This window comes from Pimephales promelas, chromosome 3 (assembly GCF_988280905.1).
Source record: "Pimephales promelas chromosome 3, fPimPro1.hap1.1, whole genome shotgun sequence".
Classification (NCBI taxonomy): Eukaryota; Metazoa; Chordata; class Actinopteri; order Cypriniformes; family Leuciscidae; genus Pimephales; species Pimephales promelas.
This window is the reverse complement of record NC_142771.1, coordinates 21974834-22000451: the sequence shown is the minus strand read 5'-3', so window position 1 is coordinate 22000451 and position 25618 is coordinate 21974834. Positions and strand designations below refer to the sequence as shown.

At 38.0% G+C, this 25618-nt stretch overlaps 1 protein-coding gene across 8 annotated transcripts in view; it reads left to right on the top strand.

Annotated features, from left to right (window-relative positions):
- The window catches only part of rbfox1 (RNA binding fox-1 homolog 1), a 252524-nt gene extending 229776 nt beyond the window's left edge, over positions 1-22748 (top strand). For 7 of the 8 annotated variants that reach the window (XM_039686223.2, XM_089128490.1, XM_089128492.1 and 4 more), the window contains 5 exons: positions 1298-1433; positions 2920-2959; positions 7148-7212; positions 17107-17182; positions 20702-22748. In XM_039686223.2, the coding sequence (XP_039542157.2) occupies positions 1298-1433; positions 2920-2959; positions 7148-7212; positions 17107-17182; positions 20702-20824 (440 nt within the window). In that variant the 3' untranslated portion in view covers positions 20825-22748. Of the gene's footprint in view, positions 1-1297; positions 1434-2919; positions 2960-7147; positions 7213-14598; positions 14652-17106; positions 17183-20701 lie in introns of all 8 variants that reach the window. The other variant, XM_089128491.1, reaches the window with a different exon arrangement.
- The last annotated feature ends 2870 nt before the right edge of the window (positions 22749-25618 follow it).

Here is a 25618-nt window from a genome sequence, read left to right as displayed (position 1 = left end):
GTTTTGACCGTCCCTAGCAACACTGCTCTTGTTTAATCTCTTTTATCATAGCACCCTGATAAAAATCATGCTGTGATGAAGGAAGTACTCTTGCAGGCAAGAGTTTAAAAACAAATTCTGTATATAAATTTTATATTATTATTCAATTTAAGCTTGTATAAATAAAAGCGACTTTTATAAATAAAATCAACTTTCTGATACTGGTGTTCCCCTCGTGCATGTATGGATAATAATACTGCATTTTCCATTGTTTTCCAGCTGTATTTACACAGTTTTAAAATCGCTTTCGTATTGTGTTCCAGGCATACAGTTTAAAAGCATGGCTTGATTCAGTGTATATTGCCCGATTAAAATCTTGAAACAGACCATTGAAACGTACACGGAAAGTTTAAATTATTCAAAAAACCTCTATATTTTAATTATTTAAACTTATTTTCTTTGTTCAATTTACGTCACTTAGTTTAGATTACTTAATTCCATACGGGAAAGTTACTTGCAAAAGAAAAATATTCCATGTATCTTTCTTCTTACATATTAAAATAATTTCAGTACTTTAATACTTTGTCCATTTAGTTACTTATTTGAGCAACTAGCTATGTAATCAGTCTGACATGGGTTTATTTTGCAATAATGATCGGCCGACTGTCCAAGGTTTTGTGTTAAAAAGTTAGTTTTACATGACTATTCTCCTCTCAGACTTTTTTGCTACTGCACCTTTAAAGCATTTATATATGTAAATGAACTCTTTATGAACTCTTTTATGGTAACACTTTACAATAAGGTTCATTTATTAAACATTTGTAACTGTATTTGTTATTCATTGTTAACGTTAGTCAATACAAATCTAGCTGTTCATTGTTGTTCATGTTAATTCAGAGTGCATTAATTAATGCTAGCAAGATTTTTAAAAAGTATTAGTAAATGTTGAAATTAACATTAACAAAGATTAACAAATGCTGAAGAAGTATTGTTCATTCTTTGTTAATGTTAACTAATGTAGTTAACTAATGAACCTTATTGTAAAGTGTTACCGTTAATCTTTGCATACCAGCATAGTTCACACTGTCGTTCATCAGGGTGGTTCATCAAGTTGCTGAAAACTGAATGGGAGTTAATGATGGTGATGTCACAGTACATCAAACTCTTTTATTTGAAAACCGCATGAAAAGCCTGTTTTTTTACATTTATTTAATGATGGTTCCCTGTGTTATTTTAGTATTGTATGTTGTGTACTATTATATTATTTTTTTTAGTATTTAATTGTTCCTCATGTATATACTGTATGTTTTCCGCACAGTGCCAGGCTTCCCTTACCCAGCAGCCACGGCGGCAGCGGCGGCGTACAGAGGGGCACACTTAAGAGGAAGAGGGCGCACCGTCTACAATACGTTCCGGGCAGCCGCTCCTCCCCCACACATCCCAGCCTATGGAGGGTAAGTAGCAACACTCCCTTCTCACATACACACACAAGTTCACCTTCTGACAAGCGCTCCCCCTCGTCACCGGGCTGCTGTAACATGCATGCATCTCGACCTCACCACACAGAACCAGTGCAGCATGTAGCCCGTGCATCCTGCAAGTAATGGTGACACTGAACTGTCATGTCGTTCTGTCATGGTCGATGGCCTTAAGCGTTTCTTTTATGTAATGTAACATTATGTAAATCCTCTCAAACAACTGAATACAGAAGGATTTAGGAAGGAGTACTGTATATTACAATGACATCATTGTCACCTTAAGTAAAATGTTGAATGCCAGTGACTGTCAAGAAGAGATTTTCAAGATCTTCAGATTTTAAAAATGGGGAAAAATTATAAATAAATTAATAGCACGCTTGAAATTATCTACAAAACAAAAGTGTGAATGGATTTTGTTTGGTTTTGAATTAATTTCAGAAGTGTAATACTTAGAGCAACTCCTAACCAGGGGTGCGTTTCCCGAAAGCATCGTTAGCCAACTATGGTCGCAAGTTCCGTCGTTATCAGCATAGTTCAACGAGTCGCTGTTTCCCGAAACCATCGTTCCAACGAACATTCGCAAACAGCATCGCAAAGTTGTGTGGTTTGAACGACAGCTCTCGACCAATGGTTAGAGGCATTGTTTCTATATTGCATGACATTTGGAGGTAATGAATCCTTATCTTGAGCAAAATAAGCAGCTGACATTCAGTACAACCGGTGTTTTTTATTTAGAATACATACAAATGGAATTTACGTCTTTTAGTTTGTCAAAAGATTTGAAGTAACGTGTTTGAAGAGTGCGCATGTGTGAACGTGCATACTATGTAAGAACGAGCCAAATATTGAGTCTGGTAATAAAGCAAAACAACTGAGAACAATTAAAAATAGTCCTCAAATGACATGTCTGTAACAAATCTAGCGTTAATTGGATCTCAAACAGTTTCATTAAAAGTAGTTATACTCCACCACGTGCGAAACCAACGTGGTTGAACGATACTTTGCGACAGTGGGTTTCAGGAAACAGTCGTAACTAGCTAGTTGATTTTTCCAACGATGCATCGTACTATGGTAGTGAATCAGCGAACTACGTCATTGTACGGGAAACGCACCCCAGGATAACATATAATTATATTTTTTTTCTCAGATTTTACACAAAATTCTTCACATATATTTAAAAATATATATTTTTGTAATTTAGCTTAAGACTAAAAAAATGATGTAGGCAACGTACTTTTCAGCTCTCTGTGACCCCTCTACAAAGTCTTTACTCCACGTTCTCCTTCTAAAATGATGTTATTAGTGCCTTTGGAAAGTATTCAGTGCGTGTGTATATCTTATTCTGTTCCACTAACCCTGGCTAGAGGTGGGGTTGGTATTGCTTGCATGGGAACATGCACTAATATTGATGTGTTTTGTTTGGTGTTTGTCTGTGTGTGCGGGTGTGTTTGCATCTTTCCAGTGTTGTTTACCAGGACGGATTTTATGGTGCAGATATTTATGTAAGTATTCGCATGTCGTCCTTGAATGTTCATGTACATGCCCACACCCCCGCCCCATTCATCCCCCCAACTGTAAACCGACCAGCTGATACATTGTTGTTTTTATTGTTAGCATTTTAATTCATCCTTCATTAATTGTGTCAAGAGACTTTCACACGTGAGTAACAAATGAGTTTATTTCTAGATAGGGTGAAACTCAGAGTAACCTAAGATTGAACATTAGAGCATGGCATCCTGGGATTGCACAATGTGCAAACCATCTACCTGTACCTACAGTAGACCTACACAGATTCATCATTATTGTTAGGGGAAATGTATTTATATAGGGAAAATTGGAGCAGAAAGTAATACACTATTTTTGGTTACGGAGTATTAATCAGTGTTATAATCTAAAATTATTCCAAAAGATTGATCTCTTAATGTTAATTCAAGACTTTTTCAAATTTCATTTTAATGAGAAAAAAATGAGCATTGAAGGGGTTTCATGTAAAGTTGTAGGTTTTTAATGAATGGGGAACTTTCAAATCTTCACCGCGTTCGTTGGCAATCTCCGGGCATGTTTGCGTTCATCTGGAGTGTCACGTTTTGAGATTAGCAGAAGCATCTGGAGCCGAGGTGGGGTAACTAGCAGGGACCGAAAGCTTGTTCTCCTCAAGGCCAGGTCTCATTGAGCCTGACACAGCCTGATGTATCTCCCCCAATTCGGCCTCCTCTGGGACAAAACAAATTGTACAGGGTACAAATGTGCGTGGAAATGACGGGAAGGCTGCTGTAACGCTTCCTCTGTTCCCTTGTCATTAGCGCAGTGCCACAATGGCTGGGATTGATTGTTCCGCTGCGATAAGATCATCTAATATTCATTAGAAACTATCCAGGAACTGTATTTGTTTATTACCAATCTTAATTTGCAGAGTGCTCTGCTAAATGTACTGAATGTTGGATAAGGTCTGAAAAATGAAGCCACAATAGCATAGAACAGACATCCTTAAGATGGGCTAAAAGTTAAAGAAATACTGAACACATACCACATGCAGGGGTGCAATAAGGCAGGAAGATCTACCAAATATAAATGCCACAGCGTGTGTAATATCTCTCGATTTAATCTGCAATATAAAGTGCTTCACATTTGCCTCATGTGGCTGAGTTTTCATTTCTAGAAGATCCAGAAATGCCCAAAGCCACACTGTAACTAGCAAATCCATTTGCAACATCTGTAATGATTGGAAAAAAAATGTATTATTTTATTTATTTTTTTTAAACTTTAACTTACAAGCTATGGACATTTGAGTTGATTTTTAAACTGCTGTTTGAACTGATGCAGCTACAACAATCACCACATTAAAGAGCAGCAAAACTTGATTATTTTGTGAGAAAATAATATAATTTATTGAAAGCTGAGACTTCAAAATTCTCAAAAAATACAGAAGAGTAAAATAAACGTAATCGTGTTCCTCCGCAAACGGCTCATTGAAACGATAGAGTGTGTCGCATAAGAAGGATAAATCGGTTGAGTGAATGATTAAATTACTTATTCATAAAGAAGACAGTCCTTTGTTTCTTTCACGGTTTTGAACAAATTGTTTGAATGAATGATTCAGTGATTCAATGAACCTACTTCATATAACTCACTACCATTAATGCATAGTGTGAATATCAGCACGTCCCAGATGCTGACAAAATGTTATAGTCAATCTAGTCTGATTTGGGACTGCAACTAACTGTTGCATATGTAAGGGATAATGTACATCCAGCCGGTGGTTCTCTCAAAATGACGCCGTACGGGATGATGAGGACCCCGAAGTGAAGTGAACGGCTCTTGATCAGCATGATGGTATTTTGAGAGAACCACTGGCTGGATGTACATTATACTACTCATTACATGGGCATTTGCCACATAAGTAAATAATTAGACACAAAATATTGATCTGAGTTGAATTTTATTAGGTCTTTAAACATGTTATCTGGGAATAACTTTTTGCGATTGACCAATCAGAATCAAGTACTCCACAGAGACGTGTAATAATGTTAAATGTGCACTAGAACTTTTTTTATTGAAGCCCTTATTCTGCATTATTTCCCACCTGTCGGCTCAGGCCATCAAGCGGCCGTGGCAGGCAAACACACACACAAGTAAAAGTATGAGAAAAGCACCATGTGCTTCAATAACCATGATATGTCCACATGCACTCCAGACAGATACAAGCAGTCAGGAGTCAGTGGAGCCCTATCTGTTCCTCTCTCTCTCTTCGTGAGTCATAATGATAAATTGTGGCTGCTCAGCAGATGCGCATCTCAGCATTAAAGTCCTGACCACTGCTCTCACCGCACCTGCACACCCTGTCAGTTTCCCCGAGGTTAGTTGACCAAGCCTAATGGAGCTTCAGAGACATGTAGATGCCCGCGGCCCCCGTCTGTCAGAGATGACAGCCCTGGTGACTAAGGGGCCCCGTTCGGCCGTCCCGCTCCGCAGCTCATCACGCCGGTTTTGCATCACGGCCATGTGTCAGGCTCGGCGTTGTGCGAGTAAATGAAATGGTTTGTTAAGGGGCCGGCCACGCAGTGGGAGTGTCGAATTACCCGGTGAGTCATAATGGAAGGAGTTGGAGGACGGAGGTGAGCTGCGTGGAAGTGGGAGGGTGAGGAACACGAAGAAGGTTGTGAGAAGCAACTGCTGTTATGTATGTGTGAGTGCAGGAAGAGTAATTACTACAGCCTGAAGGCCTGGTGTGGAGAACAGCAGGGTCAGGAGACCAGTAAGCCCTGGAGAAACAGAGAAAGAGCAGAGGTGTACAGATGGACTTATCGGTTGGTGTTTTCTGTGGACTGCTAATAGGAGTGGTAAAGGAAGCTGTGCCTCCTAGAGAAAAATCAACAGTACAAAAATACACCAAATAGTAGGAAATATTACATTGCATTAAACAACATCACACAAGCAAGAGTGCTGTTCTGAATATTTAGTAAAACAGCCCAATTGTGAGAGAATTATTGCTTTTAATCTACAGTTTTGTAAAAAAAAAAAAAAAAAAAAAAGAATATAACTTGGATGTCAGACTAAATGTTTGTCAGTTTATTAGTAAGATAAACAACATCGCCTGACCAATCAAATTAGATATTCCCAACCATGGTTTGTTTAGGATTATTTCCCTCCTCACCTTAAGCAGGTTCGAGGATGTGTGTCAAAATTGGTCCCAGTCACAACTCACAACTTCCAGTGCTTTATTTTACTTTATTGGTTGATGGTTTGATGAAGTTTAATCACTAATGAAGAAAATCAAGCTCTGAAAAGTAAATCAAGTGTAAAATAAAATGAAAGACAAATTACAGAAATAATTTGGACAAGTTAAATGGATGGAAATAAAGATAATTCATTTAAATAAAGATTATTAATGACGATATTTGTATTGATGACACTCTGCGTTTATTTAAAGACCCCAGACAGAGGCTGATATCTGCTTTACTATTTATAAAGGATATAGTGGGGCTGTGGGTTTAGATAAGACAAAAAAAAATGGTTGACACTAAATTAAAATACAATAATTGATCATTAAAAAAAAAGTCTTTAAAAAAATCCACAGCACAGCACTGACCGTGTGGGAGTATTTTAAGCGTGCAGCTCCATCTCGCACAGTCATTGGCTATGAAACAACACTGTTTAAATCAGCACACATATGTGCTTTTGACTGGATGTGTTTGTTTGGCCTTTTTGCCGCTCCACATGTTGAAATAATGTCTTTCTCTGTCCTTGGCTAAAAGAAGTAGCGTAGTATGACAGCGCTACATAATTAATCCTCAGATGCATGCATGAGATGAATAAGAAACTAAGTTGACTCACACCAACATAAGGCTGCTGCTTTGTAATTAGATTATGCATATTTAATAACTATGATTATGACATGTGCGTCCCATCTTTCGGAGCATGCCGCCAATTGCGTGCGCCGATATCGTGAACTCCGAGTGAACGAATGCGACGTTGTCATGTGCTGCTCTCCGAAAGCCCTCCATGCCCCTTCATCTCCATGAGAATCAGTCGTACAGTCTCTGTCACAGCACATAACATCAAACCCAACTCCCCCTCCCCCCACCATTGCTCTTTTATTTCTCACAAACACATTTTATAAAAAGTCCAAACATCTGTTGTCGAGGTGCCCATGTGAGCGAGTGTGTGTGTGTGTGTGTTGTGTTTCTTAGGGTGGTTACGCTGCCTACCGATACACTCAGCCTGCTACTGCTACCGCCGCTGCCTACAGTGACAGGTAAGACACACACCGCTGCCTGCATACTACTGACAACACCACCTTACTAGGCCCTCCAGCGGGGCCCTTAACACCCAACCCAGCCTCGTTCTCTCTCACCCTTACTCCTCTGAGGTCAAACTCTCTCCCTTTGTCACGAGCAGAGGCAGGCGTGCGCTCCAAAAAAAAAAAAAAAAAAAAAGGCCAGCCTGATTTATTAGCCTAATTCCCCTCGCCAGTGGTGATGGGGAATATCACGATGCCCAGTGCAGTAATTGGCAAATTAAATCAAATGAGATGTCATTGCAAATGTAATGGTGAAGCGCATCCATGGTGGAGCAACTGTAACTGCAGAATGAAGTGGGATAGACCTGACAGTTCCTCAGAGATGAGACAAAAGCCCGTTTGGCAGGGCGACCAGAGGAAGTCGTCTTGGCTGATTTTGATTTCCTTTTCTTCTCTCTCTCTCTCTCTCTCTCTCTCTCTCTCTCTCTCTCTCTCTCTCTCTCTCTCTCTCTCTCTCTCTCTCTCTCTCTCTCTCTCTCTCTCTCTCTCTCTCTCGTCAATTGTGAGTGTAAGCTTATTGCAGATGGCACGCAATCAAGAATAAAGCAAATTCGGAGCCTTGATGTGATTGTAAAACATTCGCATGACACAAAAGCATATCTGCTCATGACTGTTAATGCCAAATAATGATCGTAATGCTGTCATCCGACATGTAACACAACTGATATTGTGCAGCCATAACTAGATGAAGCAACACTTGATTATCTTGTCATCTTTGCAGTGCTGTCATAATCTGTCAACGGTGTCCCTGCATGCATGTTGAAAGTTGTGTGCCGTGAATCACACCCGACCGGTTGTGCGTGGTGCTCATCATCATTACATCATGTTTATGTAATCATCTCAGGGGTGTTTGTGGGTACGCAGATCCTAGTGTCCGCGGCAAAGGCAGACCATTAGCCACGGATCGGGACGAAACGCACCCGAGCGCACTTTTGGATGTCTGCCGGCCGTGAGCTGCATGTGGTAGAGTCTTTAGTGTTTGTGATTGTTGCCAGGCTGCTGGGTGGTTTCATGATCAGTTCAATAATCACATGTGTCCTCCTTACATGCATGGACTTCTCTGAAAAATACAGTAGAATGTCCTCGGAGATTAGAGTAATACCGTCCTTAGAAACCACGCTATTGATTCCAAGGGCTCTTGTTGCTGTTCTGTGGCTTCTTGTTATGAGAAATCTTTTATGGTATAGCGGTAATCTGATTTTCTGTTGGTTCGATTACTCTCGGGTAAGGCAATCATGTAAAGATGCACTAGCTTGTCCAAGTTAAACATTCATATATTGTATTTACTTATTTACCAATAAATTGAACAGAATCCATTTTAAATAAAAAAGAAGTACATCAAGAAGTACTATTCAAAGGTTTGGGGTCAGTAAGATTTTTTTCCTGTTTTTAAAACTTGTGGCAAGTGAAAACAGTAATATTGTGAAATTTAAAAAACAACTTTCTTTTGTAATGTAATGTATTTTGTTTACTGTATTTAATTTTTTAGCATCGTTACTCCAATCTTCAGTGTTAGATGATACTTCAGAAATTCAAATATACTGATTTGCTGCTCAAGAAACATTTCTTATTGGTATCAATGTTGAAAACAGCTGTGTCGCTTAATATTTTTTATTATGATTTATACTTAATAATTTTAGAATTCTTTGATGAAGCACTGTTCAAAAGAATAATCTTTTTATTGCATCTTTGCTGAATAAAATAATAATGATTATTATTATTACTTTAATTTACTGACCTTAAACTTTTTAATGGTAGATACAGTCAGGGACATCTAATATAGATTATAAGATAGCTTTTCACAGCTACTTTTACTAATTTTGCATTAAGAATTCATTTAAATATTTGGAAGACTTATACTTAAAGCGATAGTTTACTTTGAAATTAATCTTTGATATGTTTTAGCTTACCTCAAGGGCATCCAAGATGTAGGTGTCTTTGTTTCCACAGTATTTTCAATTATGATATTTTTAGGTCAAACCGTTCTTGTCTGTCAGTCATATAATGGAGGTTTATGGGGTCCACCTCAAAGAGCATGCACAGAGGAGTCCAAATTAAACGTGATTTAATGACTCGTAAATGTAAGTACACACTGATGGTCTAAGACACGAAACGAGCAGTTTGTGTGAGAAAACGAACAGTATTTTTATCGTTTTTACCTCTTGTAATCACAGTCACGTCCAAGTACTCTGAGGACGAGGGTGCTTCGGTCTGCGCATGCGCCGGAAGTGATCTCTTGCGCATGTAGCCGACGTCATTCATTGTTTACACAGAGATTTCAGAAGTGTTACCTTTCACTGCGAAGATCTAAACATATTTAGATATACAGGAAATTGCAATGGAAGACCATTTCGATATATCAACAGACAACGTTGATTTTGTTTTGCAACTGCGCAAGGGATTATTTCCGGCGCTACCCGGCGCTTGCGCCCGTGCCTTCAGAGTACTTGGACCGGGCTGTGGTTACAAGAGGTAAAAACAATATAAATACCGTTCGTTTTCTCACACAAACCCTTCGTTTCGTGTCTTAGGCCATCAATGTGCTCTTTGAGGAAGACCCCATATGCCTTAATTATATGACTGATAGACAAGAACGGTTTGACCTAAAATATCAAACTTGAAAATACTGTGGAAACAAAGACACCTACATCTTGGATGCCCTTGAGGTAAGCTAAAACATATCAAAAATTAATTTCAAAGTGAACTATCCCTTTAATATTTTAATAAATGCAAGAAGTTTTCCTACCTTGACATTTTCTGACCATCTACATCATTTCTGTTTTTATTTAACATGAATTCTGATCCTTTTATTGGGAAATGGATAATTAAACAGTTGTGACACTACTTTCTAAGCTAAGCATCAGTATTACTATTGCTCATGCGTAGGGTATCAGATGTCTGTGCACAGCTCGTCCTGCTACAGACTTGAATGATGTGTTTCAGCAATAGCTTTAAGTGTTTTGTCAGTAATACAGATCTTAGTCTCTCCTTTACTATGTTCTATGAGCCCCTCAAAATTGCCTGTGGTTCAGTTTGTATTAAAAATGTAGTTATACTAGTAGACATAGTCATTGCTTTGCCAGTGGGCAGAGCTAATGCTAATGCTGGAACTGATTAAATTCAGAAAGTTTCCTTAATGTTGTTTCTCTCTCTGCAGAAACCTGCTTGATTGATTATGCAAATGAAGAGGCCTCTCAATAACATTTGAATTATTTTGTTTACCTTTAGACACATTTCGAGAGTAATAGCAGCTTTGGGAAATTGAAACCGCAGCCCAACATACAAGTTAGGTTTTCTGATACAAATTGAAGGTAAATGAGTTTGCATAAGACTAGTCTTTCATGACAAAGCCTAGCTTATAAATGATTGTTATTGAGAAGTCATTCATTTTTTAAAATTTTTAGATTTAAAACGATTGAATTATTCATTCCCAATGTAAATGACTTATAATCTCTCTTCCCTCATAAAAAAATTAATTATTCATGTCTCTATGAGTAACGTTTTTTAGACAGTTGGAGTTTAATCGTTCAATCTGCCTCCATTAAAATAACCTCTCAGCGTTGTTAGATGTTATCACCTCGTGTGAAAGATATCATCTCTGATCTCCGCTAATCCTGCAAGTGTTTTGACTGCAGTTGATCTCTTGCCTTCCATGGTGGCGGATATCAATACCCCAAAAGCTTTATCTTAACAAAGTGGCGCACTCCGACACCCTGCCGTCCCGCAGCTGGTCTCATTAGCAGTTAGCCTCTGCATCTGGTTCCTGCTGTTTGTCAGAGCTTCGCTCGCTCTCTGTCCGAGATGTTCAGGGTCGATTCTGCTGGGATGCGGAGTCCGGGTCAGGGCCGTTTCTCTCTCTGAAGTCACCGCTCAAGGCTCGACCGCTCCCATCTGAACAGCTGCGGGCCGGGGACACGTGGGTCAGGAGTACACGGTTTTCTACAACCCACCATGACCTCTGTAACCGCGATGCTTGTTCAGGAGAGGTTGAGGTGGCCCGTTGTGCGTGTTTCTGGCGTTCCCTGGACTGAGCTGAAACCCTCTGGGGTAACAGTTGTGCGGGAAGCTGAGGCAACTCTTTAAACTCTTGTATCAAAGTCCATTCATTCAGTTTATTAGTAAATTATGCTGCTAACGCATACCAGGCATGCTCAGGGGTGTAAAAAGCACTGAGGAATTATACTGAAGTGACAACAATATACCTTATTTCTAAGTTAAAAGTAAACTTTTTCCATAGAAAGTGTTGACACTTGAATGTCATGTATAGCCTAAAGTGTTTGTCGTCAAAAATGGTAATGATGTAATTAAACAGCTTTGCATCTCTTCAATGATGAATATTTGACGAATACAGTTATGTGAGAAAATTACATTTTATTTAAAAGATTCAAAGGGACATAATGAAGATCAACAAAAATATACACTATACCATTTTTTTAAGAAATCAGTACTTTTATTTAGCAATTATTAAATTGATCAAAACGAATGTAAAGACATAATTCTATTTCAAATAAATTCTATTCATCAAATAATTGTAAAAATGTATTGTGGTTTTCACACAATTATTAAGAAACACAACTGTTCTTGAGCAGCAAATCATCATATTAGAGTATGAAGGATCATGTGACACAGAACACTGGAGTAATGATGCTGAAGATTCAGTTTTGACATCACTGGAATAAGTCACATATATTCAAATAGAAAACTTTACTTAAATTTGTATTATTATTGTTATTATTGCATTTTTATAACCGACCACAAACTTCGGAATGTTTTAATATAGGAAAGATTTACACATACGTTAACTAAAAAGTATAATGTTTTCATTAGAAATGTTTTTTGAGTAGAGTTACAAATGTTTTTGGTGAAGTACATATTTCCAAAAATTATACTTTATTTTTCTGAAAATGAAGTACAATTACTCAAGTGCTTTACACCCCTGAGTGTGTTGACCAGGTGTCTGCATTTTGCCTGGACGTGCCAGTGGCCACTAATTGCTGATACGAAGAGATGAAACATTATACAGTGTAGTCTAGTGTACTACTGCTCATATGAAGTGCTTGCGACTTTAGCGTCTTCATGAAGTGCATGTGTAGTCTTTAATGTGTATGATTGGAGTAGTCATATCTGAAGCCAATTCATATCTAATTTTGTAAGGCACTATGAATTATAGAAAGTGCACCATTTAATGCATGTGTTCAAAAGCATGTCTGCATTGAGCTTTACTCCTGTGTGTTTGAGTGTGTGTGTGTGCGTGAGTGAGTGCGCATGTTACGTGCGTGTGTGTTTGCGCATCGGGACGGTCAATACTGTCATGCCAAATAGAATATTGTATTCAAAACAAACCCCCTAACATGATTAAGAGGGCCGATTCAATCTGAATGCATAGCAGGAATGAATGATTCATTTAGTTATTAAACATAGCTCCAAGCGGCAATTAAAAATGGGCCCGGCAATATGGCGGCCAATTTCTCTAATTAGACGTGAGATCGAGCCATGACACATCATTTGTCACACCTGTGAAGTGACTCATGAAGCTTGTGTAATGTAACCAATAATATGGCTAATGCTAGTCATGTTTATTTACCCAGAATGCACCATTTACCCCAATCCTGTTTGCATTTTAAGTTTTTTGAGTCCTTAGATTTTTCTTTTTTTATTTATATAACAAGGCTACTGTAGTGTATACTCCTGACTTAAATCGGTAAACATTAAATGTTGATTAAATTGAATCTATATTTCACAATTCAGATTAAAGGTGGACTTAATTGAATTTTTTCTTAATTAATTTTAGTCTTTGCACACGTTTGGCTGTATGGTAGTGGTATTGAACTTACTGGCACCTAGTGGCATTTATGATTGAATTACACTGCATTCACAGCACTATTGAATAGCACTGGAATTGTCTTGAATGGTCACCAAAACCAATTGCATTTTTTATTGTTCTTAATGTACGTAATTTTATAGTCATCCTGATTTGCAATTTGTAATAAAATTTTCTTCCCAAAATCCAACTATTTCTTAGTGACATTAATCACTTAGTGACAGTATTTAATTTTTTTTTTTTTTTTTGCATGTTTCCACTGGGAGTCGATTGAACCAATAGTTTCGTTAGTTAAAAAACAATTTAATAATAATAATAATTTAAAAAAAAACTTTGTCTAAATAATTTGACATTGGTCTTAAGTGACTTAAGCTGGGGAAAAAAAGTCATTTCAGAAGAAGAGCATGTTATTAAATTCTGATTAAAGATGTCATTCAGTCATTCACAAGATGGCCAGGAACATGCATTAAGAAAGTAAATATGGTCAGTTTTGACTTTTATGTTGACTAATACGACTTATAATAATTATAATTTTCTTGAAATCTCTTACGCTCACCAATTTTTTTTGCAATTAGTTTATGAAATGTTATTACAATTTAAAATAATATGTTCTATTTTATTACATTTTAAAAGTTTTCAGCATCACTGATGCACAAGAAACATTTCTGATTATTGCCGATATCAATGTTGCAAATAGTGCTTAATATTTTTATTATCTTTATATGTTTTCCAGGATTCTTTGATGAATAGAAATTTCAAAAGAATTTTTTTTTTAATCATATCTACCCCAAATATTTTTTTCAAAATGTACTATTTATTTCTTTATAATAAGTGCGCCTAGTTATTTTGTGAATACAAAGGTAGTTTTCCTTTTCTTTCTCTTCTCGTCTCACTCCAAAGAACAGTTTACGGTGTATGACATAAGCACTTTGATGTATAATATTAACTGCTTTGATTTCCAATATAATCCATGTATAATGGTCGCAGTCTCAGGTGTTTCTAACGGGCCCGACGACCGTCTTTTATGTGACCGATCAAGGCCATCCCGGCGCTATTCAGTAATGCTGTGAATGCAGTTCCTTGACTTTTACAGAACAATAGTGATGGAGGGAGGGGGGTCTACAGAGCAGAGGACGTTTAGAGCGGCGAAATCAAAAGCGTCTCGAGCGCAGCTGCAGTTTCTATTGAATCGGTCCCCGTCCGAGGTTTTGATTTAGTCTCATCTCTGATATACTGTATATGTCTTTTTTTACCCCTCTTCTTTACTCCCGCATTTGCATCTCTAATCCCCCAGCATGCTTTTCCCTCTTCCTCCATGTTGATACCCGTGCAGCGTTATTGCAGGGCCGCACACAGAGAGCTCTGGTTGTTTTTGCTTATGAACCAAAACCCATCCGCACCCTCACCATCCGTCCCCTACCCCCTTTCCAATCCCTTAACCCGCCCCCCCCTACACCCCCCACCTCTCGTCCATCCAGCCAGTCAGCAGGCGGTATTGTAAATTTTATCTTCTCTTGCAGAAATCATTTCGTCTTCGTTGCAGCAGATGAAATTTCTTGTAACACCTCCTCAGGTAAAATAAATAACTATAAATGAATACCAAATCACCCTCACTTTCTCTATGCACCCATGAGGGAGCGAGCATATCCCCCCTATTTTTAATGCACCCTGACAGTGAGTGCTTCTATTGCCCGGCTGTCTCCTTATTTCTGCCCCCTTTGATTAGTAGATGTTACGTTTTTTTCTCACTACGTTTCTCTTGAATGCTCTTTTTTGGACGAGTGGATTAGTTTTGGAGTACTGCATGAGGATAGCTGGAAGGCATCGCATTCATCGTTCTCGTCTTGTTTCTCTCTCCCATGGCATTGCTTGGAAGAGGCATGTGTTCCTTGAAGAGTGAAATGAACACGCTTGTCACAAGCTTGGAATCTGTGATTTTCCTTTTTTTCCCCTTTCTTAATCTTCCTTGTGTTCCATCGTTCCTTTGAGTTCTCCACCATCGCCCTTCCCTCCCTCATCCAGATCTGTATGTGTGTGTGTGTGTGTGTGTGTGTGTGTGTGCACTCGAGAGGGCTTTTTTTTTTCCATTTGATTTTATTTTTGGTTGGTTTGTTTGTTATTATTTTACAGGCGTGTAGTGCTAGTGGTGATGTCATTGTGGTATCAAGGTTGCTCATGTAGTGTATGGTGTCTTGAACATTGGCTATAGGTGGCTAGATCTTGGGAATGACACTAGTGTGATTGTCACTGGTTTGAGTTGCGGTATACCGAAAGGAGAATGGACTTGTCCATCCACACATTGATTTTGTGACAACCCTATTTTTTCCCCCTAGCCTTTCTTCTTTTTCTTCATTCCCTGCCTCGACCAGGGAAAATGAATATGCTAACGAGGCTGTAATTTAGCAGACGACACTTTCTTGAAGACATCAGCTGTTTTCTGTAAAACACAATTGGAATGTGTTATTTGGAGACTGAAGAACTTGCAAATTATGGTCTAATTGTCCCAGTTCAATAATTGCTGATAACCCCGAAGGCCACACGTTCACAAACCAACGTAATCAGATGGTAAAGCGCAACTCGCATTGCAGCCCCTAAAGTACACCCCGGCATTGTTTAAAGAAATCATAGAAATGAGCTGTCCGTGTGGTCTCCTGGTGGGAAAAGTCAATACATTTAGAGGAATGGCGCTGCTGGAGCACACATTTTCCAAAATAATGAGCATCAAGTCAATAATGCAGATATATCCCAGCCATCTGAGATTTATTAACCTGTATCTCTGGGCCCAGATCTAATTTAGCTGTATGTTCGAGTCACTGGTGTTCATTAACAAACGTAGAGCTTACCAGTCTCATAAATCAGGGGGTGGATGGGGGGGTTTGCCTTCAACCTGTCTCGATGGGCGGCAGGAAGAGTCTACTATGACGAATCTTGGAAAGAAACAAACTGATAGTCACAAGGACGAGTTTAAGCTTAAAATGTGTAGCACTGCTACAAAAAAAACACAAACAAGCCATTAAAAGCCCCAGTTCCACAGCATCCAAACAGCGTTTTCCCCTTACCTAATTCTTTAGGAGTAATTCACCAGGTGCTGTATCCTTAGGGGTCACCTTTTCAATCTTAGCTCCTGAAGAGCACAGGTTTGATCACTGCACTGCATTCTCATTAAAACTAACCCCTGTAAACACAGATAACGCAGGTCAAACAAAATACTTGGCCGCTCATTGAAATATGAAGACAGAGCGACTGTGTAGTGAATAACAATGTCTGTAGTCTAATTTGCAGTGGATTAACTTCTTAATCGCCAGGAGTGGGGGAATATGTATATTGGCTAAATTCTCTGCCTTTTGATCGTCTCTCGAGTTGGTCCAAACACCACGCATGCATAACAATGCTCAAAGCAGCAGATATTCCAGGTTGTTTTAACTCGTATTTTGAGGGGGAACAATGTGAGATCTCAGGATAAAAGACACTTGAAAAGTCCACACATTCACATTAAACTGGAACATTCTCATCAAGGGTAATGAACAGATGTTTTGATTTGGTTTTTTGGCAAGTACTATAAAACATTGATCTCTGGTCTGTTTGGCTTTTTTTCCTCCTGCGGTGTATTTTTTGCCCTTTTTGATCAATATGGCTAAATTAAACTACTAAAAAATTGAAGGGTTATTGTGCAAGTTTATTGAACTAGAAAAACAAGCAAGTTCCTCTTGATACCGATTTGCCAAAGCTTGTATGTACAAACAGATACATTGCCGTAAGCGCTGACATCCCGTAATCACGGAATAAGAATGAGCAGACCATCTGATGATGTCTTGCACAACTTTCCCTTCAACTTTCCAACAGTAATGTCTTCCTCTGCCCTGTGCAGCATGACTGCATTTGATTGTCATTTTCTAAGCACTCACCATACAGTACGTAGTTACTTCAGTCCGTGGTCTTGTATATGACTGTATGACGTTTGTTTTTGCATAGAAAAGGAGCGATTTTCAACTTGCCGGCACAATCCGACCGTCTCTTTGTTTCCACAGTTACGGACGAGTTTATGCTGCCGACCCCTACAACCACGCACTTGCTCCAGCAGCCACATACAGCGTTGGTGCCATGGTGAGCTCGAATTTTTTTTTTTTTTTCTGTACCTGCCTCTTCCTCCTCGTTTCCTCTCTCTTTTTTTTCTCTTTCCTCATTACCCCTTTATTTATCCCATCCCTGCTCTTTTCTCTGTGCACGCTTGTCATGTATGCTCATTCTTTTCCCTTTTCTTCCCACCTTTTCCTCCTGCATGGATTTTAGCACTGCTGACATCTCCTCACTTAAACTTAATTGAATTTGTCTCTTGTGCTAACGGCAGCTGAAATGCCACATTAATCCTCCCAGTAAACGTGATAAATGTCTTAATTTCTTGGCAGTGTAGTGCATGTTAGTTATTATATTTCTAATTTTGTGAATATCACCTAGCCGTGCGCTCCCCTTAATGGAATAATTAGTCATTTTGATAATTAAATCCATCACCTAAGTGGTGCTGTAGCAACAGCTAAAAGAGGGAGCGAGTAGAGGAGAGACGGATTGATGAAAGAGTGCGACCGTCGGGAGTCTCCGGGTCCCCACTGCGACTTGTTTGTATGTGAACTGCTTTTGATCGCAAAATGTCCACATTTCATACAAAACGCACGCGGTAAAGATCAACTTCTTAATCTGTATTTTTGTCTAGTTTTCCAGTAAACTTGCTTATAACTTCTTTGTAAGTTAATAACTCTTGTTTTCAGAGTTTTTTTATATACAAATGGTTTATTTTTCTTACACCATTTGCAAATAGTTTTTTTTTTTCTTGTTTTAAGAATAAACTTCTTTAAAGGTGTGGTCGCGTACAATTGCTCAGCAAATTTTTGCCGGTGAAATCTAATCATTTGAATAGGAACCCACGGAATTGGGAATTTCACAAAAAGGCGAAAGAATTCCACACAAACATTTTCCAATTCAGTTTGTCACGCTAATTCAACGCATTGACCAACAGACGACTGCTGGTTTTGAAAGTGACTTGTGTGTAAGCAGTGTTGGGGAAGCTACTCTGAAACTGTAGTTTGACAAGCTAAAGTAGTTAAACTACAGTCAAGCTACCGTTTTGGAAAAGTAGTTAGCTACTGTACACTACAAGTTACTATCAAAAAAGTAGCTAGCTACATTGAAACTACTTTTGCTTTTTGAACAACGTATATTATAAATAAGTGAATAAGTATCTGAGGAATGTTTTAAGTAAAATATTTAGTGTTTAAAACAATGCAATACAATTATCATTTCAAAGAGTGTTGTTTTATTACACACACCACTCAAATATCTCAGACTGTTTGTCAAAAGTCCAAAATTGCAACAAATAGCCTACAACATTGCAAGAACAAAATATACATCCAACGTAAATTGCATGTAAAACATTTTCTTAAAAATACCGATTGAACTACTTGGACAAATAAGGCCATGGGTAAATAACGTTAGTTGTTTCTCCATCCTCCAAATATGCCATCACATCTTGTCTAATCATAATATGGGTGTGTGAGAGATACAATTCTCTAAATTGTGGTGCGTACTAACATGGTGCCCATTGTGTGTTATAGATCAACTAACATGAATCATGATCATTATAACGGTTTCTTAAATGACAAAACATATTCACTTACATGCATTTAAGAATAAAAATATCAGCCAAGGACTGACTGACATTACACAAACAATCAGTTCGTTATTTGTTCCACGTCATGTTTAGTGTAAAAATGTGAAGTCAATGTCCATACAATAACAGACTGGCGTACATCTAACAAATTAGTCATTCAACAATGCTGTGCAAGTTTACTGCTAAAATAGAGCCGTGGACCTCAGATACTTTTGAAAATCCAGCATTCAGTTGATCCTGATGAGCGCTCATTGCCACAGTTGTGCTAAACATGACAGCGTTCTTCTTCCACGATGGGTTTCGCGTCAACTTGTGGAGGAAATGCAATAAGTCAGGAAAGGTGTCGTATTTTTCCAGAGAAGGCAAATATGTGAAAAGAACTGCTGAAATTTAAAGCTAGTTTGTGGCATACCAAGAATACAGACTACATTTCTGTCATTACTGTAGTGTTATTTAGTGTTCAATTATTGTATTTGGGTTAGGTCGCTTAGGTTTTATTGTGAATTTGTTATGTAAATTTGTTGTATTTTATTAGACTACTCATATTTATATCTCTTTTTTAAGAGATATAAATATAGGCACCGTTTAGGCACCGGTACCTTTTTAAAATTATCGATTTGGCACCGGTATTGAGAAAGGGGGAAAAAAAATGATACCCAACCCTACTTCTGTGTGAGCATTATTTTTTAGTTTTTTTTTGGTTTTCTCTCTCTTTATTGGATAGTACAGTGAAGATTAGACAGGAAGCTAAACTCAGTTCGCCCGATGTTGGAGTACTTCCCACGAGGCTATATCGCTTCTGACATACATCTACACTACTACCAAAATATTTCCTTTTTTTGCCTGCAAAATTGTGACCACACCTAAAAAATTTTTTTTTACTCAGATAAAAATGTTTCTCAGATATATATTATACAGTTTTGTTTTGGGTAATTTGTCTTTTCACAGATTTTTGCCTGAAGATAAGACGAAAATACAGGTTAAAATGTTAGAAAATGAAATGTCTGTCATTAATTGTTCACCCTCATGTCGTTCCAGACCTGTTAGACCTTCGTTCATCTTCGAAACACAAATGAAGATAATTTTGATCAAATCCATGAGCTTATCCCTAACACAGACAGCAAGATCATTGCAACTTTTAAGGCCCAGAAAGGTAGTAAAGATATCGTTAAAAAAGTACATATGGCTCCAGTGGTTCAAATATAATGTTATGAGCGATGCAAATACTTTGTATGCAAAATAAATAAATAAATAACAACTTTATTCAGCTCACGTGAGCAGCGTCACAACGCATGTGTGTGATACTGATGCAGGATCCAGCCAATGCTGAGCTGGAAACTGCTGCGCTGTGTTTACAATGTCAACAGCGTCAGATACTAACACGGAAGAGAAGAAATTGTTGAATAAAGTCGTAATTTTTGTTTGTTTGCGTATAAAAATATTCTCGACGCTTCATAACATAAGGTTGAACTACTGGAGTCACATGGACTATTTTAACAATGTCTTTACTACCTTTCCGGCCCTTGAAAGTGGTAATTAAAGTGCTGTTTAAGGTGGGATCCGAGAGCTCTCAGATTTCATCAAAAATATCATCATTTGTGTTCCGAAGATGAACAAAAGTCTCACAGGTTTGGATGAGGGTGAGTAATTATTCACAGAAATTTCATTTTTGGGTGAACTAACCCTTTAAGAAAATGATTTTGCAGCGAATGAAACTCTATATATGTTGCTCTTTTTTATAATTTGCTCTGTTAACTCATGTTTTCTTTTACCCCTTTCACGTTTTTAAGTAGCTAAATGCATCTCTTCTGGCATGAGGTGTGTCGGTGTGCTTGCTGCATGATGGAACGTGATTGGTTTGTGTCCTGGGGGGTATGTACGGTAAATAGCCTGAATGCTAGCGGAGGTCCCCTCTGAGCGGTGTCAATTAAACGTGTCCAAACCCGTGGCTTCTCTTCCAGAATGCTTTCGCTCCCTTGACTGATGCCAAGACCAGAAGCCACGCCGATGATGTGGGTCTCGTTCTTTCTTCTTTGCAGGCTAGTATATACCGAGGTGGATACAGTCGTTTCGCGCCATACTAAAAAAAAAAAAGAAAAAAAAAAAGAAAACCTTTCAAAACCTATTGAGAATCTTCCTGTGGGGGTAAAGGAGGAGTAATTCAGAGGCCTGGGTATTGCAATACATGCAGTAGTGCATCATTTTAGCATCTCTTAAGAGAGAGAAGACAAAAACGGATATTTTTCATCTTATACCTCAGATATTTTGTGCTGTGTATTTTAATATTGTGGGTTTTTAATTTCTAAAGATTACATAGATTGTTGGCTGTAGAGGTTTCTGTGGTGATCTAGAGAGCTGCTAGATTTTAAAAAGACGAAAAAAAATACGAAGATACAAATTGTTAGGGCTTTATCATGTAAATGAGTTATGTATGATAAATATTCAAGTCACTTTGGGGTTATCATATTTTGTAAGAGTGTAAGTGACTAGAGTCGTCCAGTGGTTTACGCTTATGTTGACATCGCCTTTCGTCTTTCTTTTGGTTTCTTACGCTTCTGGGTTCTGTGCCGTAGAGGAAGAGTGCGCGGGAGGTTGTGGGTAGGCGTACAGTAGATAGACGGGCGTCTGCGTGGTGGGAAGACCGAAAGGCCGGGGACTGCCAGTAAAGTCGGCGTAGGTCCCCGAGCGCAGAGAAGACACAGAGCCGGTCAAAGAGACCACTGAGGTATCGATTATTTAAGCTGTCTTATATCAGTCATTACTCAAAGCCAAAGGTTATGTTCCTGGGGTGTTCAATGTGTATATTCAGACTATACATAGCAGCTCGTAGAAACTCCCCAAAAATTCATCATGACAGTCTTTTACCGTTTAACTATTATCTAGTCCTTAAGTCAGACCCTCGCTAGTTTAGGCCTACCACGAGTTGTTCTTTTTATATTACAGTACTTCCAGTACGTCGATTGATATAAATGCTGACTTTTATAATACGGGAGAGAGACGAAACACGAAAAAGAAAAAAAAAGAAGGCGACGGTTGCGCCGGTTATATATATTTTTTTCTTTCTTTCTTTTTTTTTTTGTTTTTTTTTTCAGAAGTTAAGAAACTGATTATTTGTACAAGATGAGAGTGGGAAAAAAATAAACAGTGTATTAAATTTGATCTGTGCAGTGAAAATGTTCTCTTATACGAAAAACACAACTGTATAATGTTTTAGACTTAGTGTGGTAGACCAACTGTTAGAGAAAGGTGTCTCATTTTTTATGGAATCATACACAGATTTATATCAACACTTTACAAGTAATGCAATCATTATGTAGATATAATCATAGTATTTTTGTCAACTGTACAATTTTGCACACACAACCTGCAATTTTTTCATCATCACCACCACTTCTCACTTGTGAGACGTTCCGTTGTCCGTTTTCTTTTGGTTCTCTGCTTCCGAGTGTTTCGTTTTGATATCATTTTTAATGTGACATCCTTTGTACTATTATTTTCTAGAACACAGCCTTTACACTTTGAAACTGTTTGATTATCGAGAAACTGAGAAATATATGACTTGTGAAAAAGATATCTATATGTAAATAGGAATAATGATAACTATGTCATTTACAAGTGCTACACAAACAAGCTGTCGAGGTGTTCTTGAAGAGTCGCAGCTTGGCTGTGCATATGCGAAGACTTCCCTTCATGTTGTTTACAAGTATACCTAATTAGAGGTGTTTGTCACATATCTCATTTTTTTCTTTATTTTGTATTTATAAAAGTTTCAATTGCATTAAATACAAACAAAAGAGCAGCTTCAATTTATCCGGCTGCAAATATCCTCTTGTGTACTGTGTGCGTCACATCACACAACTTGGCAAAAATATCTTACCCACTGCTGTGATTCTGCTCTTTCTGCTTTAAGTACGTGTTGTGGACAGGCTTTCTCCTTGTCATTGTATGTGCATGCACTATGATCTGCATAACAATAACCATCAATAAAGTTTCTCAAGATAACGGGAATTTGTCTCGGACTTTCTTTGCACGGTGCCGGGTGGATCTCGTATTCAGATGATGGAGTGCGATTGTCCTCTGATCTGATTTCACTGCATCGGAGAGCTCAAGGCGAAGGGGAAGCGATCATATCTGAGGAGGTTAAAAGGAATTGATGCTTCCAGGTCTGAGGTGGTCATCTATACCACGGCCTAGAGAAGAACCGAGATCGGATTCTCGCAGTCTGATTAGGTTATCCCCAACACTTTCAGGGTTATGAGACGTCTCCGGACTGCAGATATTTCTACAAAAAGACACACAATGTGGCCTTATTTTAGAGTGCGGTCAAAGTTAAAGTGGAGCAAAATCACAAATGGCCCTAGATTTGTCACAAAAGTTCTTCCGAGGAACATCATTTGCATAACGGCCCTGCAAATGACAATATTCTGAACATGGTTTGAAGAACATTACTTTGGAGAATGATGAGGCCCTCTCGTCATCATCAAACCTGAACCTGTCTGCCCCTCGTCACTGTAAGTAGCAGATATTTATTATCTTTCTCTCATTTCGCCAAGGTATGACGGAATTTTATAAATTATGTATACTACAGATAGTTCTAATTGAAGAAAAGAAGAATTACCCCCACATTCTCGATTTGATCAGTGTAATTGGAAAAACTTAGCCAGGGGTTCCTTGGAAAGATAAGCAATATAAATGTTTAAATGTGATGAAGGAGTCACATTATGCTAGGTAATTACAACACCTCTTCACAGAAATGGGTGATCAATAATTAACGTATCTTGGGTCACGAGTCTGGGACATAATTTAAAATCGGTTATTAATTCTTTTATGAAAAATGTACATTCTCTTCAGATTATGTTGCCGCGTCTACAGGGAGAGGTAAAGGAGGTCTGAAGGTTTTAATTCAGTCTCTCTCGCTCGGCTCGCCGCTCTGTCCCCCTTCCCAACGGCTCTATGAGAGCTGTCAGTAATGTGATGATTTATGTTTCTGAATTAAATCACGTATTAAATGAAGTAATTTGGGTCTCTTTGCTCAGTCTGATTGGCTGAATGAGTCTGGATTGATTATCATGCAGATTGGAGCGAGTGGATGCTGGCTTTCTCCCCATCGCTCTCTCATAACAGTGGAGACTTACAAATGTCACTAGAATTTAAACGCTTTGGATTCTATGTAAGATTGTACAAGAATTCAGAATGTCTACAATGGATTAGTGGTCCTATAGCTGCCTGGTTTAAACTGGTCCTCCAGCCTATTCTTAAAGGGTTAGTTCACCCAAAAAATGAAATTTATGTCATTAGTGACTCACCCCCATGTCGTCCCAAGCCCGTAAGACCCCCGTTCATCATCGGAACACAGTTTAAGATATTTTAGATTTAGTCCGAGAGCTTTCGTCCCTCCATTGAAAATGCATGAACGGTATAACGTGGATTGACAACAGAACTGGTTATTTAGAATGGTTTGAAGCATAGAAAATACACTTTGGTCCAAAAATAACAAAAGCTACGACTTTATTCAACATTGTATTGTCTTCCGGTTCTGTTGTCAATCCACGATATAACGTACACGTTTTCAATAGAGAGACAGAAAGCTCTCGGACTAAATCTAAAATATCTTGAACTGTGTTCTGAAGATGAATGGAGGTCTTATGGGCTTGGGACGACATGAGGGTGAGTCATTAATTACATAATTTTCATTTTTGGGTGAACTAACCCTTTAACCTGGTCTTCCAAGCTGAAAAGTGCCCAAAATTGCTCAATAACCAGTCAACAGACCAGGCTGGACTTAACTGAGACTATAAAAGCATCTTATAACATCATAATATTTGACTTCAAATCTGTCCACAACAATATTAAAAGTTTAAGTTTAAATTCAGTTTAAAAGTTTAAACTCAACATTATATTTACATAAATTAGAAGTGTGAATCAAAAAGTATTTAAGTATTTATTTATATGTATTTATATAGGAAGCTATAGGCAGCTTACAGGACATTTCACACATTTATATATTTTTAAAGCCACTAGATATCTTCTTACTTTGTTCCATTGATAAATGCAACTAAATGTTGCATTTATTGAAAATAAATAATAATTATATATATTTAATTGTATATATATTATATAATTATTTATTTATTTATTTAATTCTAATGAGGAAAATAGCTAATAAAAATTATATAATTAATGCAAAGTATCCTAAAAATCTTTAAGAATTCTAAATAATAATAAAAAGCTAATAAAAATTATATAATTAATTCAAAGTATCCTAAAAATCTTTAAGAATTCTAAATAATAATTAAAAAAATATTATTGAAGAAAAATATATATATATATATATATATAATTGGTTTTACTGGGGCGAAAAAAAGTTACATTTTAATGGTTCAATCTCTTCTTTTTTTTTTTTTTTTTTTTTTTTGATGGATCCCGGCCACAGTTTTTAAATGTTATAGGCTACAAGGATATATTTTAAAAGTCGTTATACGAGTTCATTAAAGAGACAAGCAGGACTTGGCTCCCAGAGGGAAAGGCCATATGCCATGACCCACATTATTACAAAAACTGTCATCCTCATGCAGTTTACAATGCGTCTCTGAAGCCATTCGTCACGAGCGCGACCGCACGAGTTACTGTCATATATCTAAGATTTGTGCACTGCACCTAGCAGCCTCTTGCCTGTGTGAGCTTTATCAGACACTCACACTTAAATTGTCACCAGTCGGCTGGATTTCATGCAAACTTTCTCTGCGCTCGTGACACGGGCTGATACAGGAGGTGCACATTATGAATGAATGACTGAGTGAGCTGGAGGGAAGCAGGAGGCAGCAGGGCAGAAGCTAATCGCCTCTCCATCATATCTGTTCTGCTCCACTTTCTCCCGC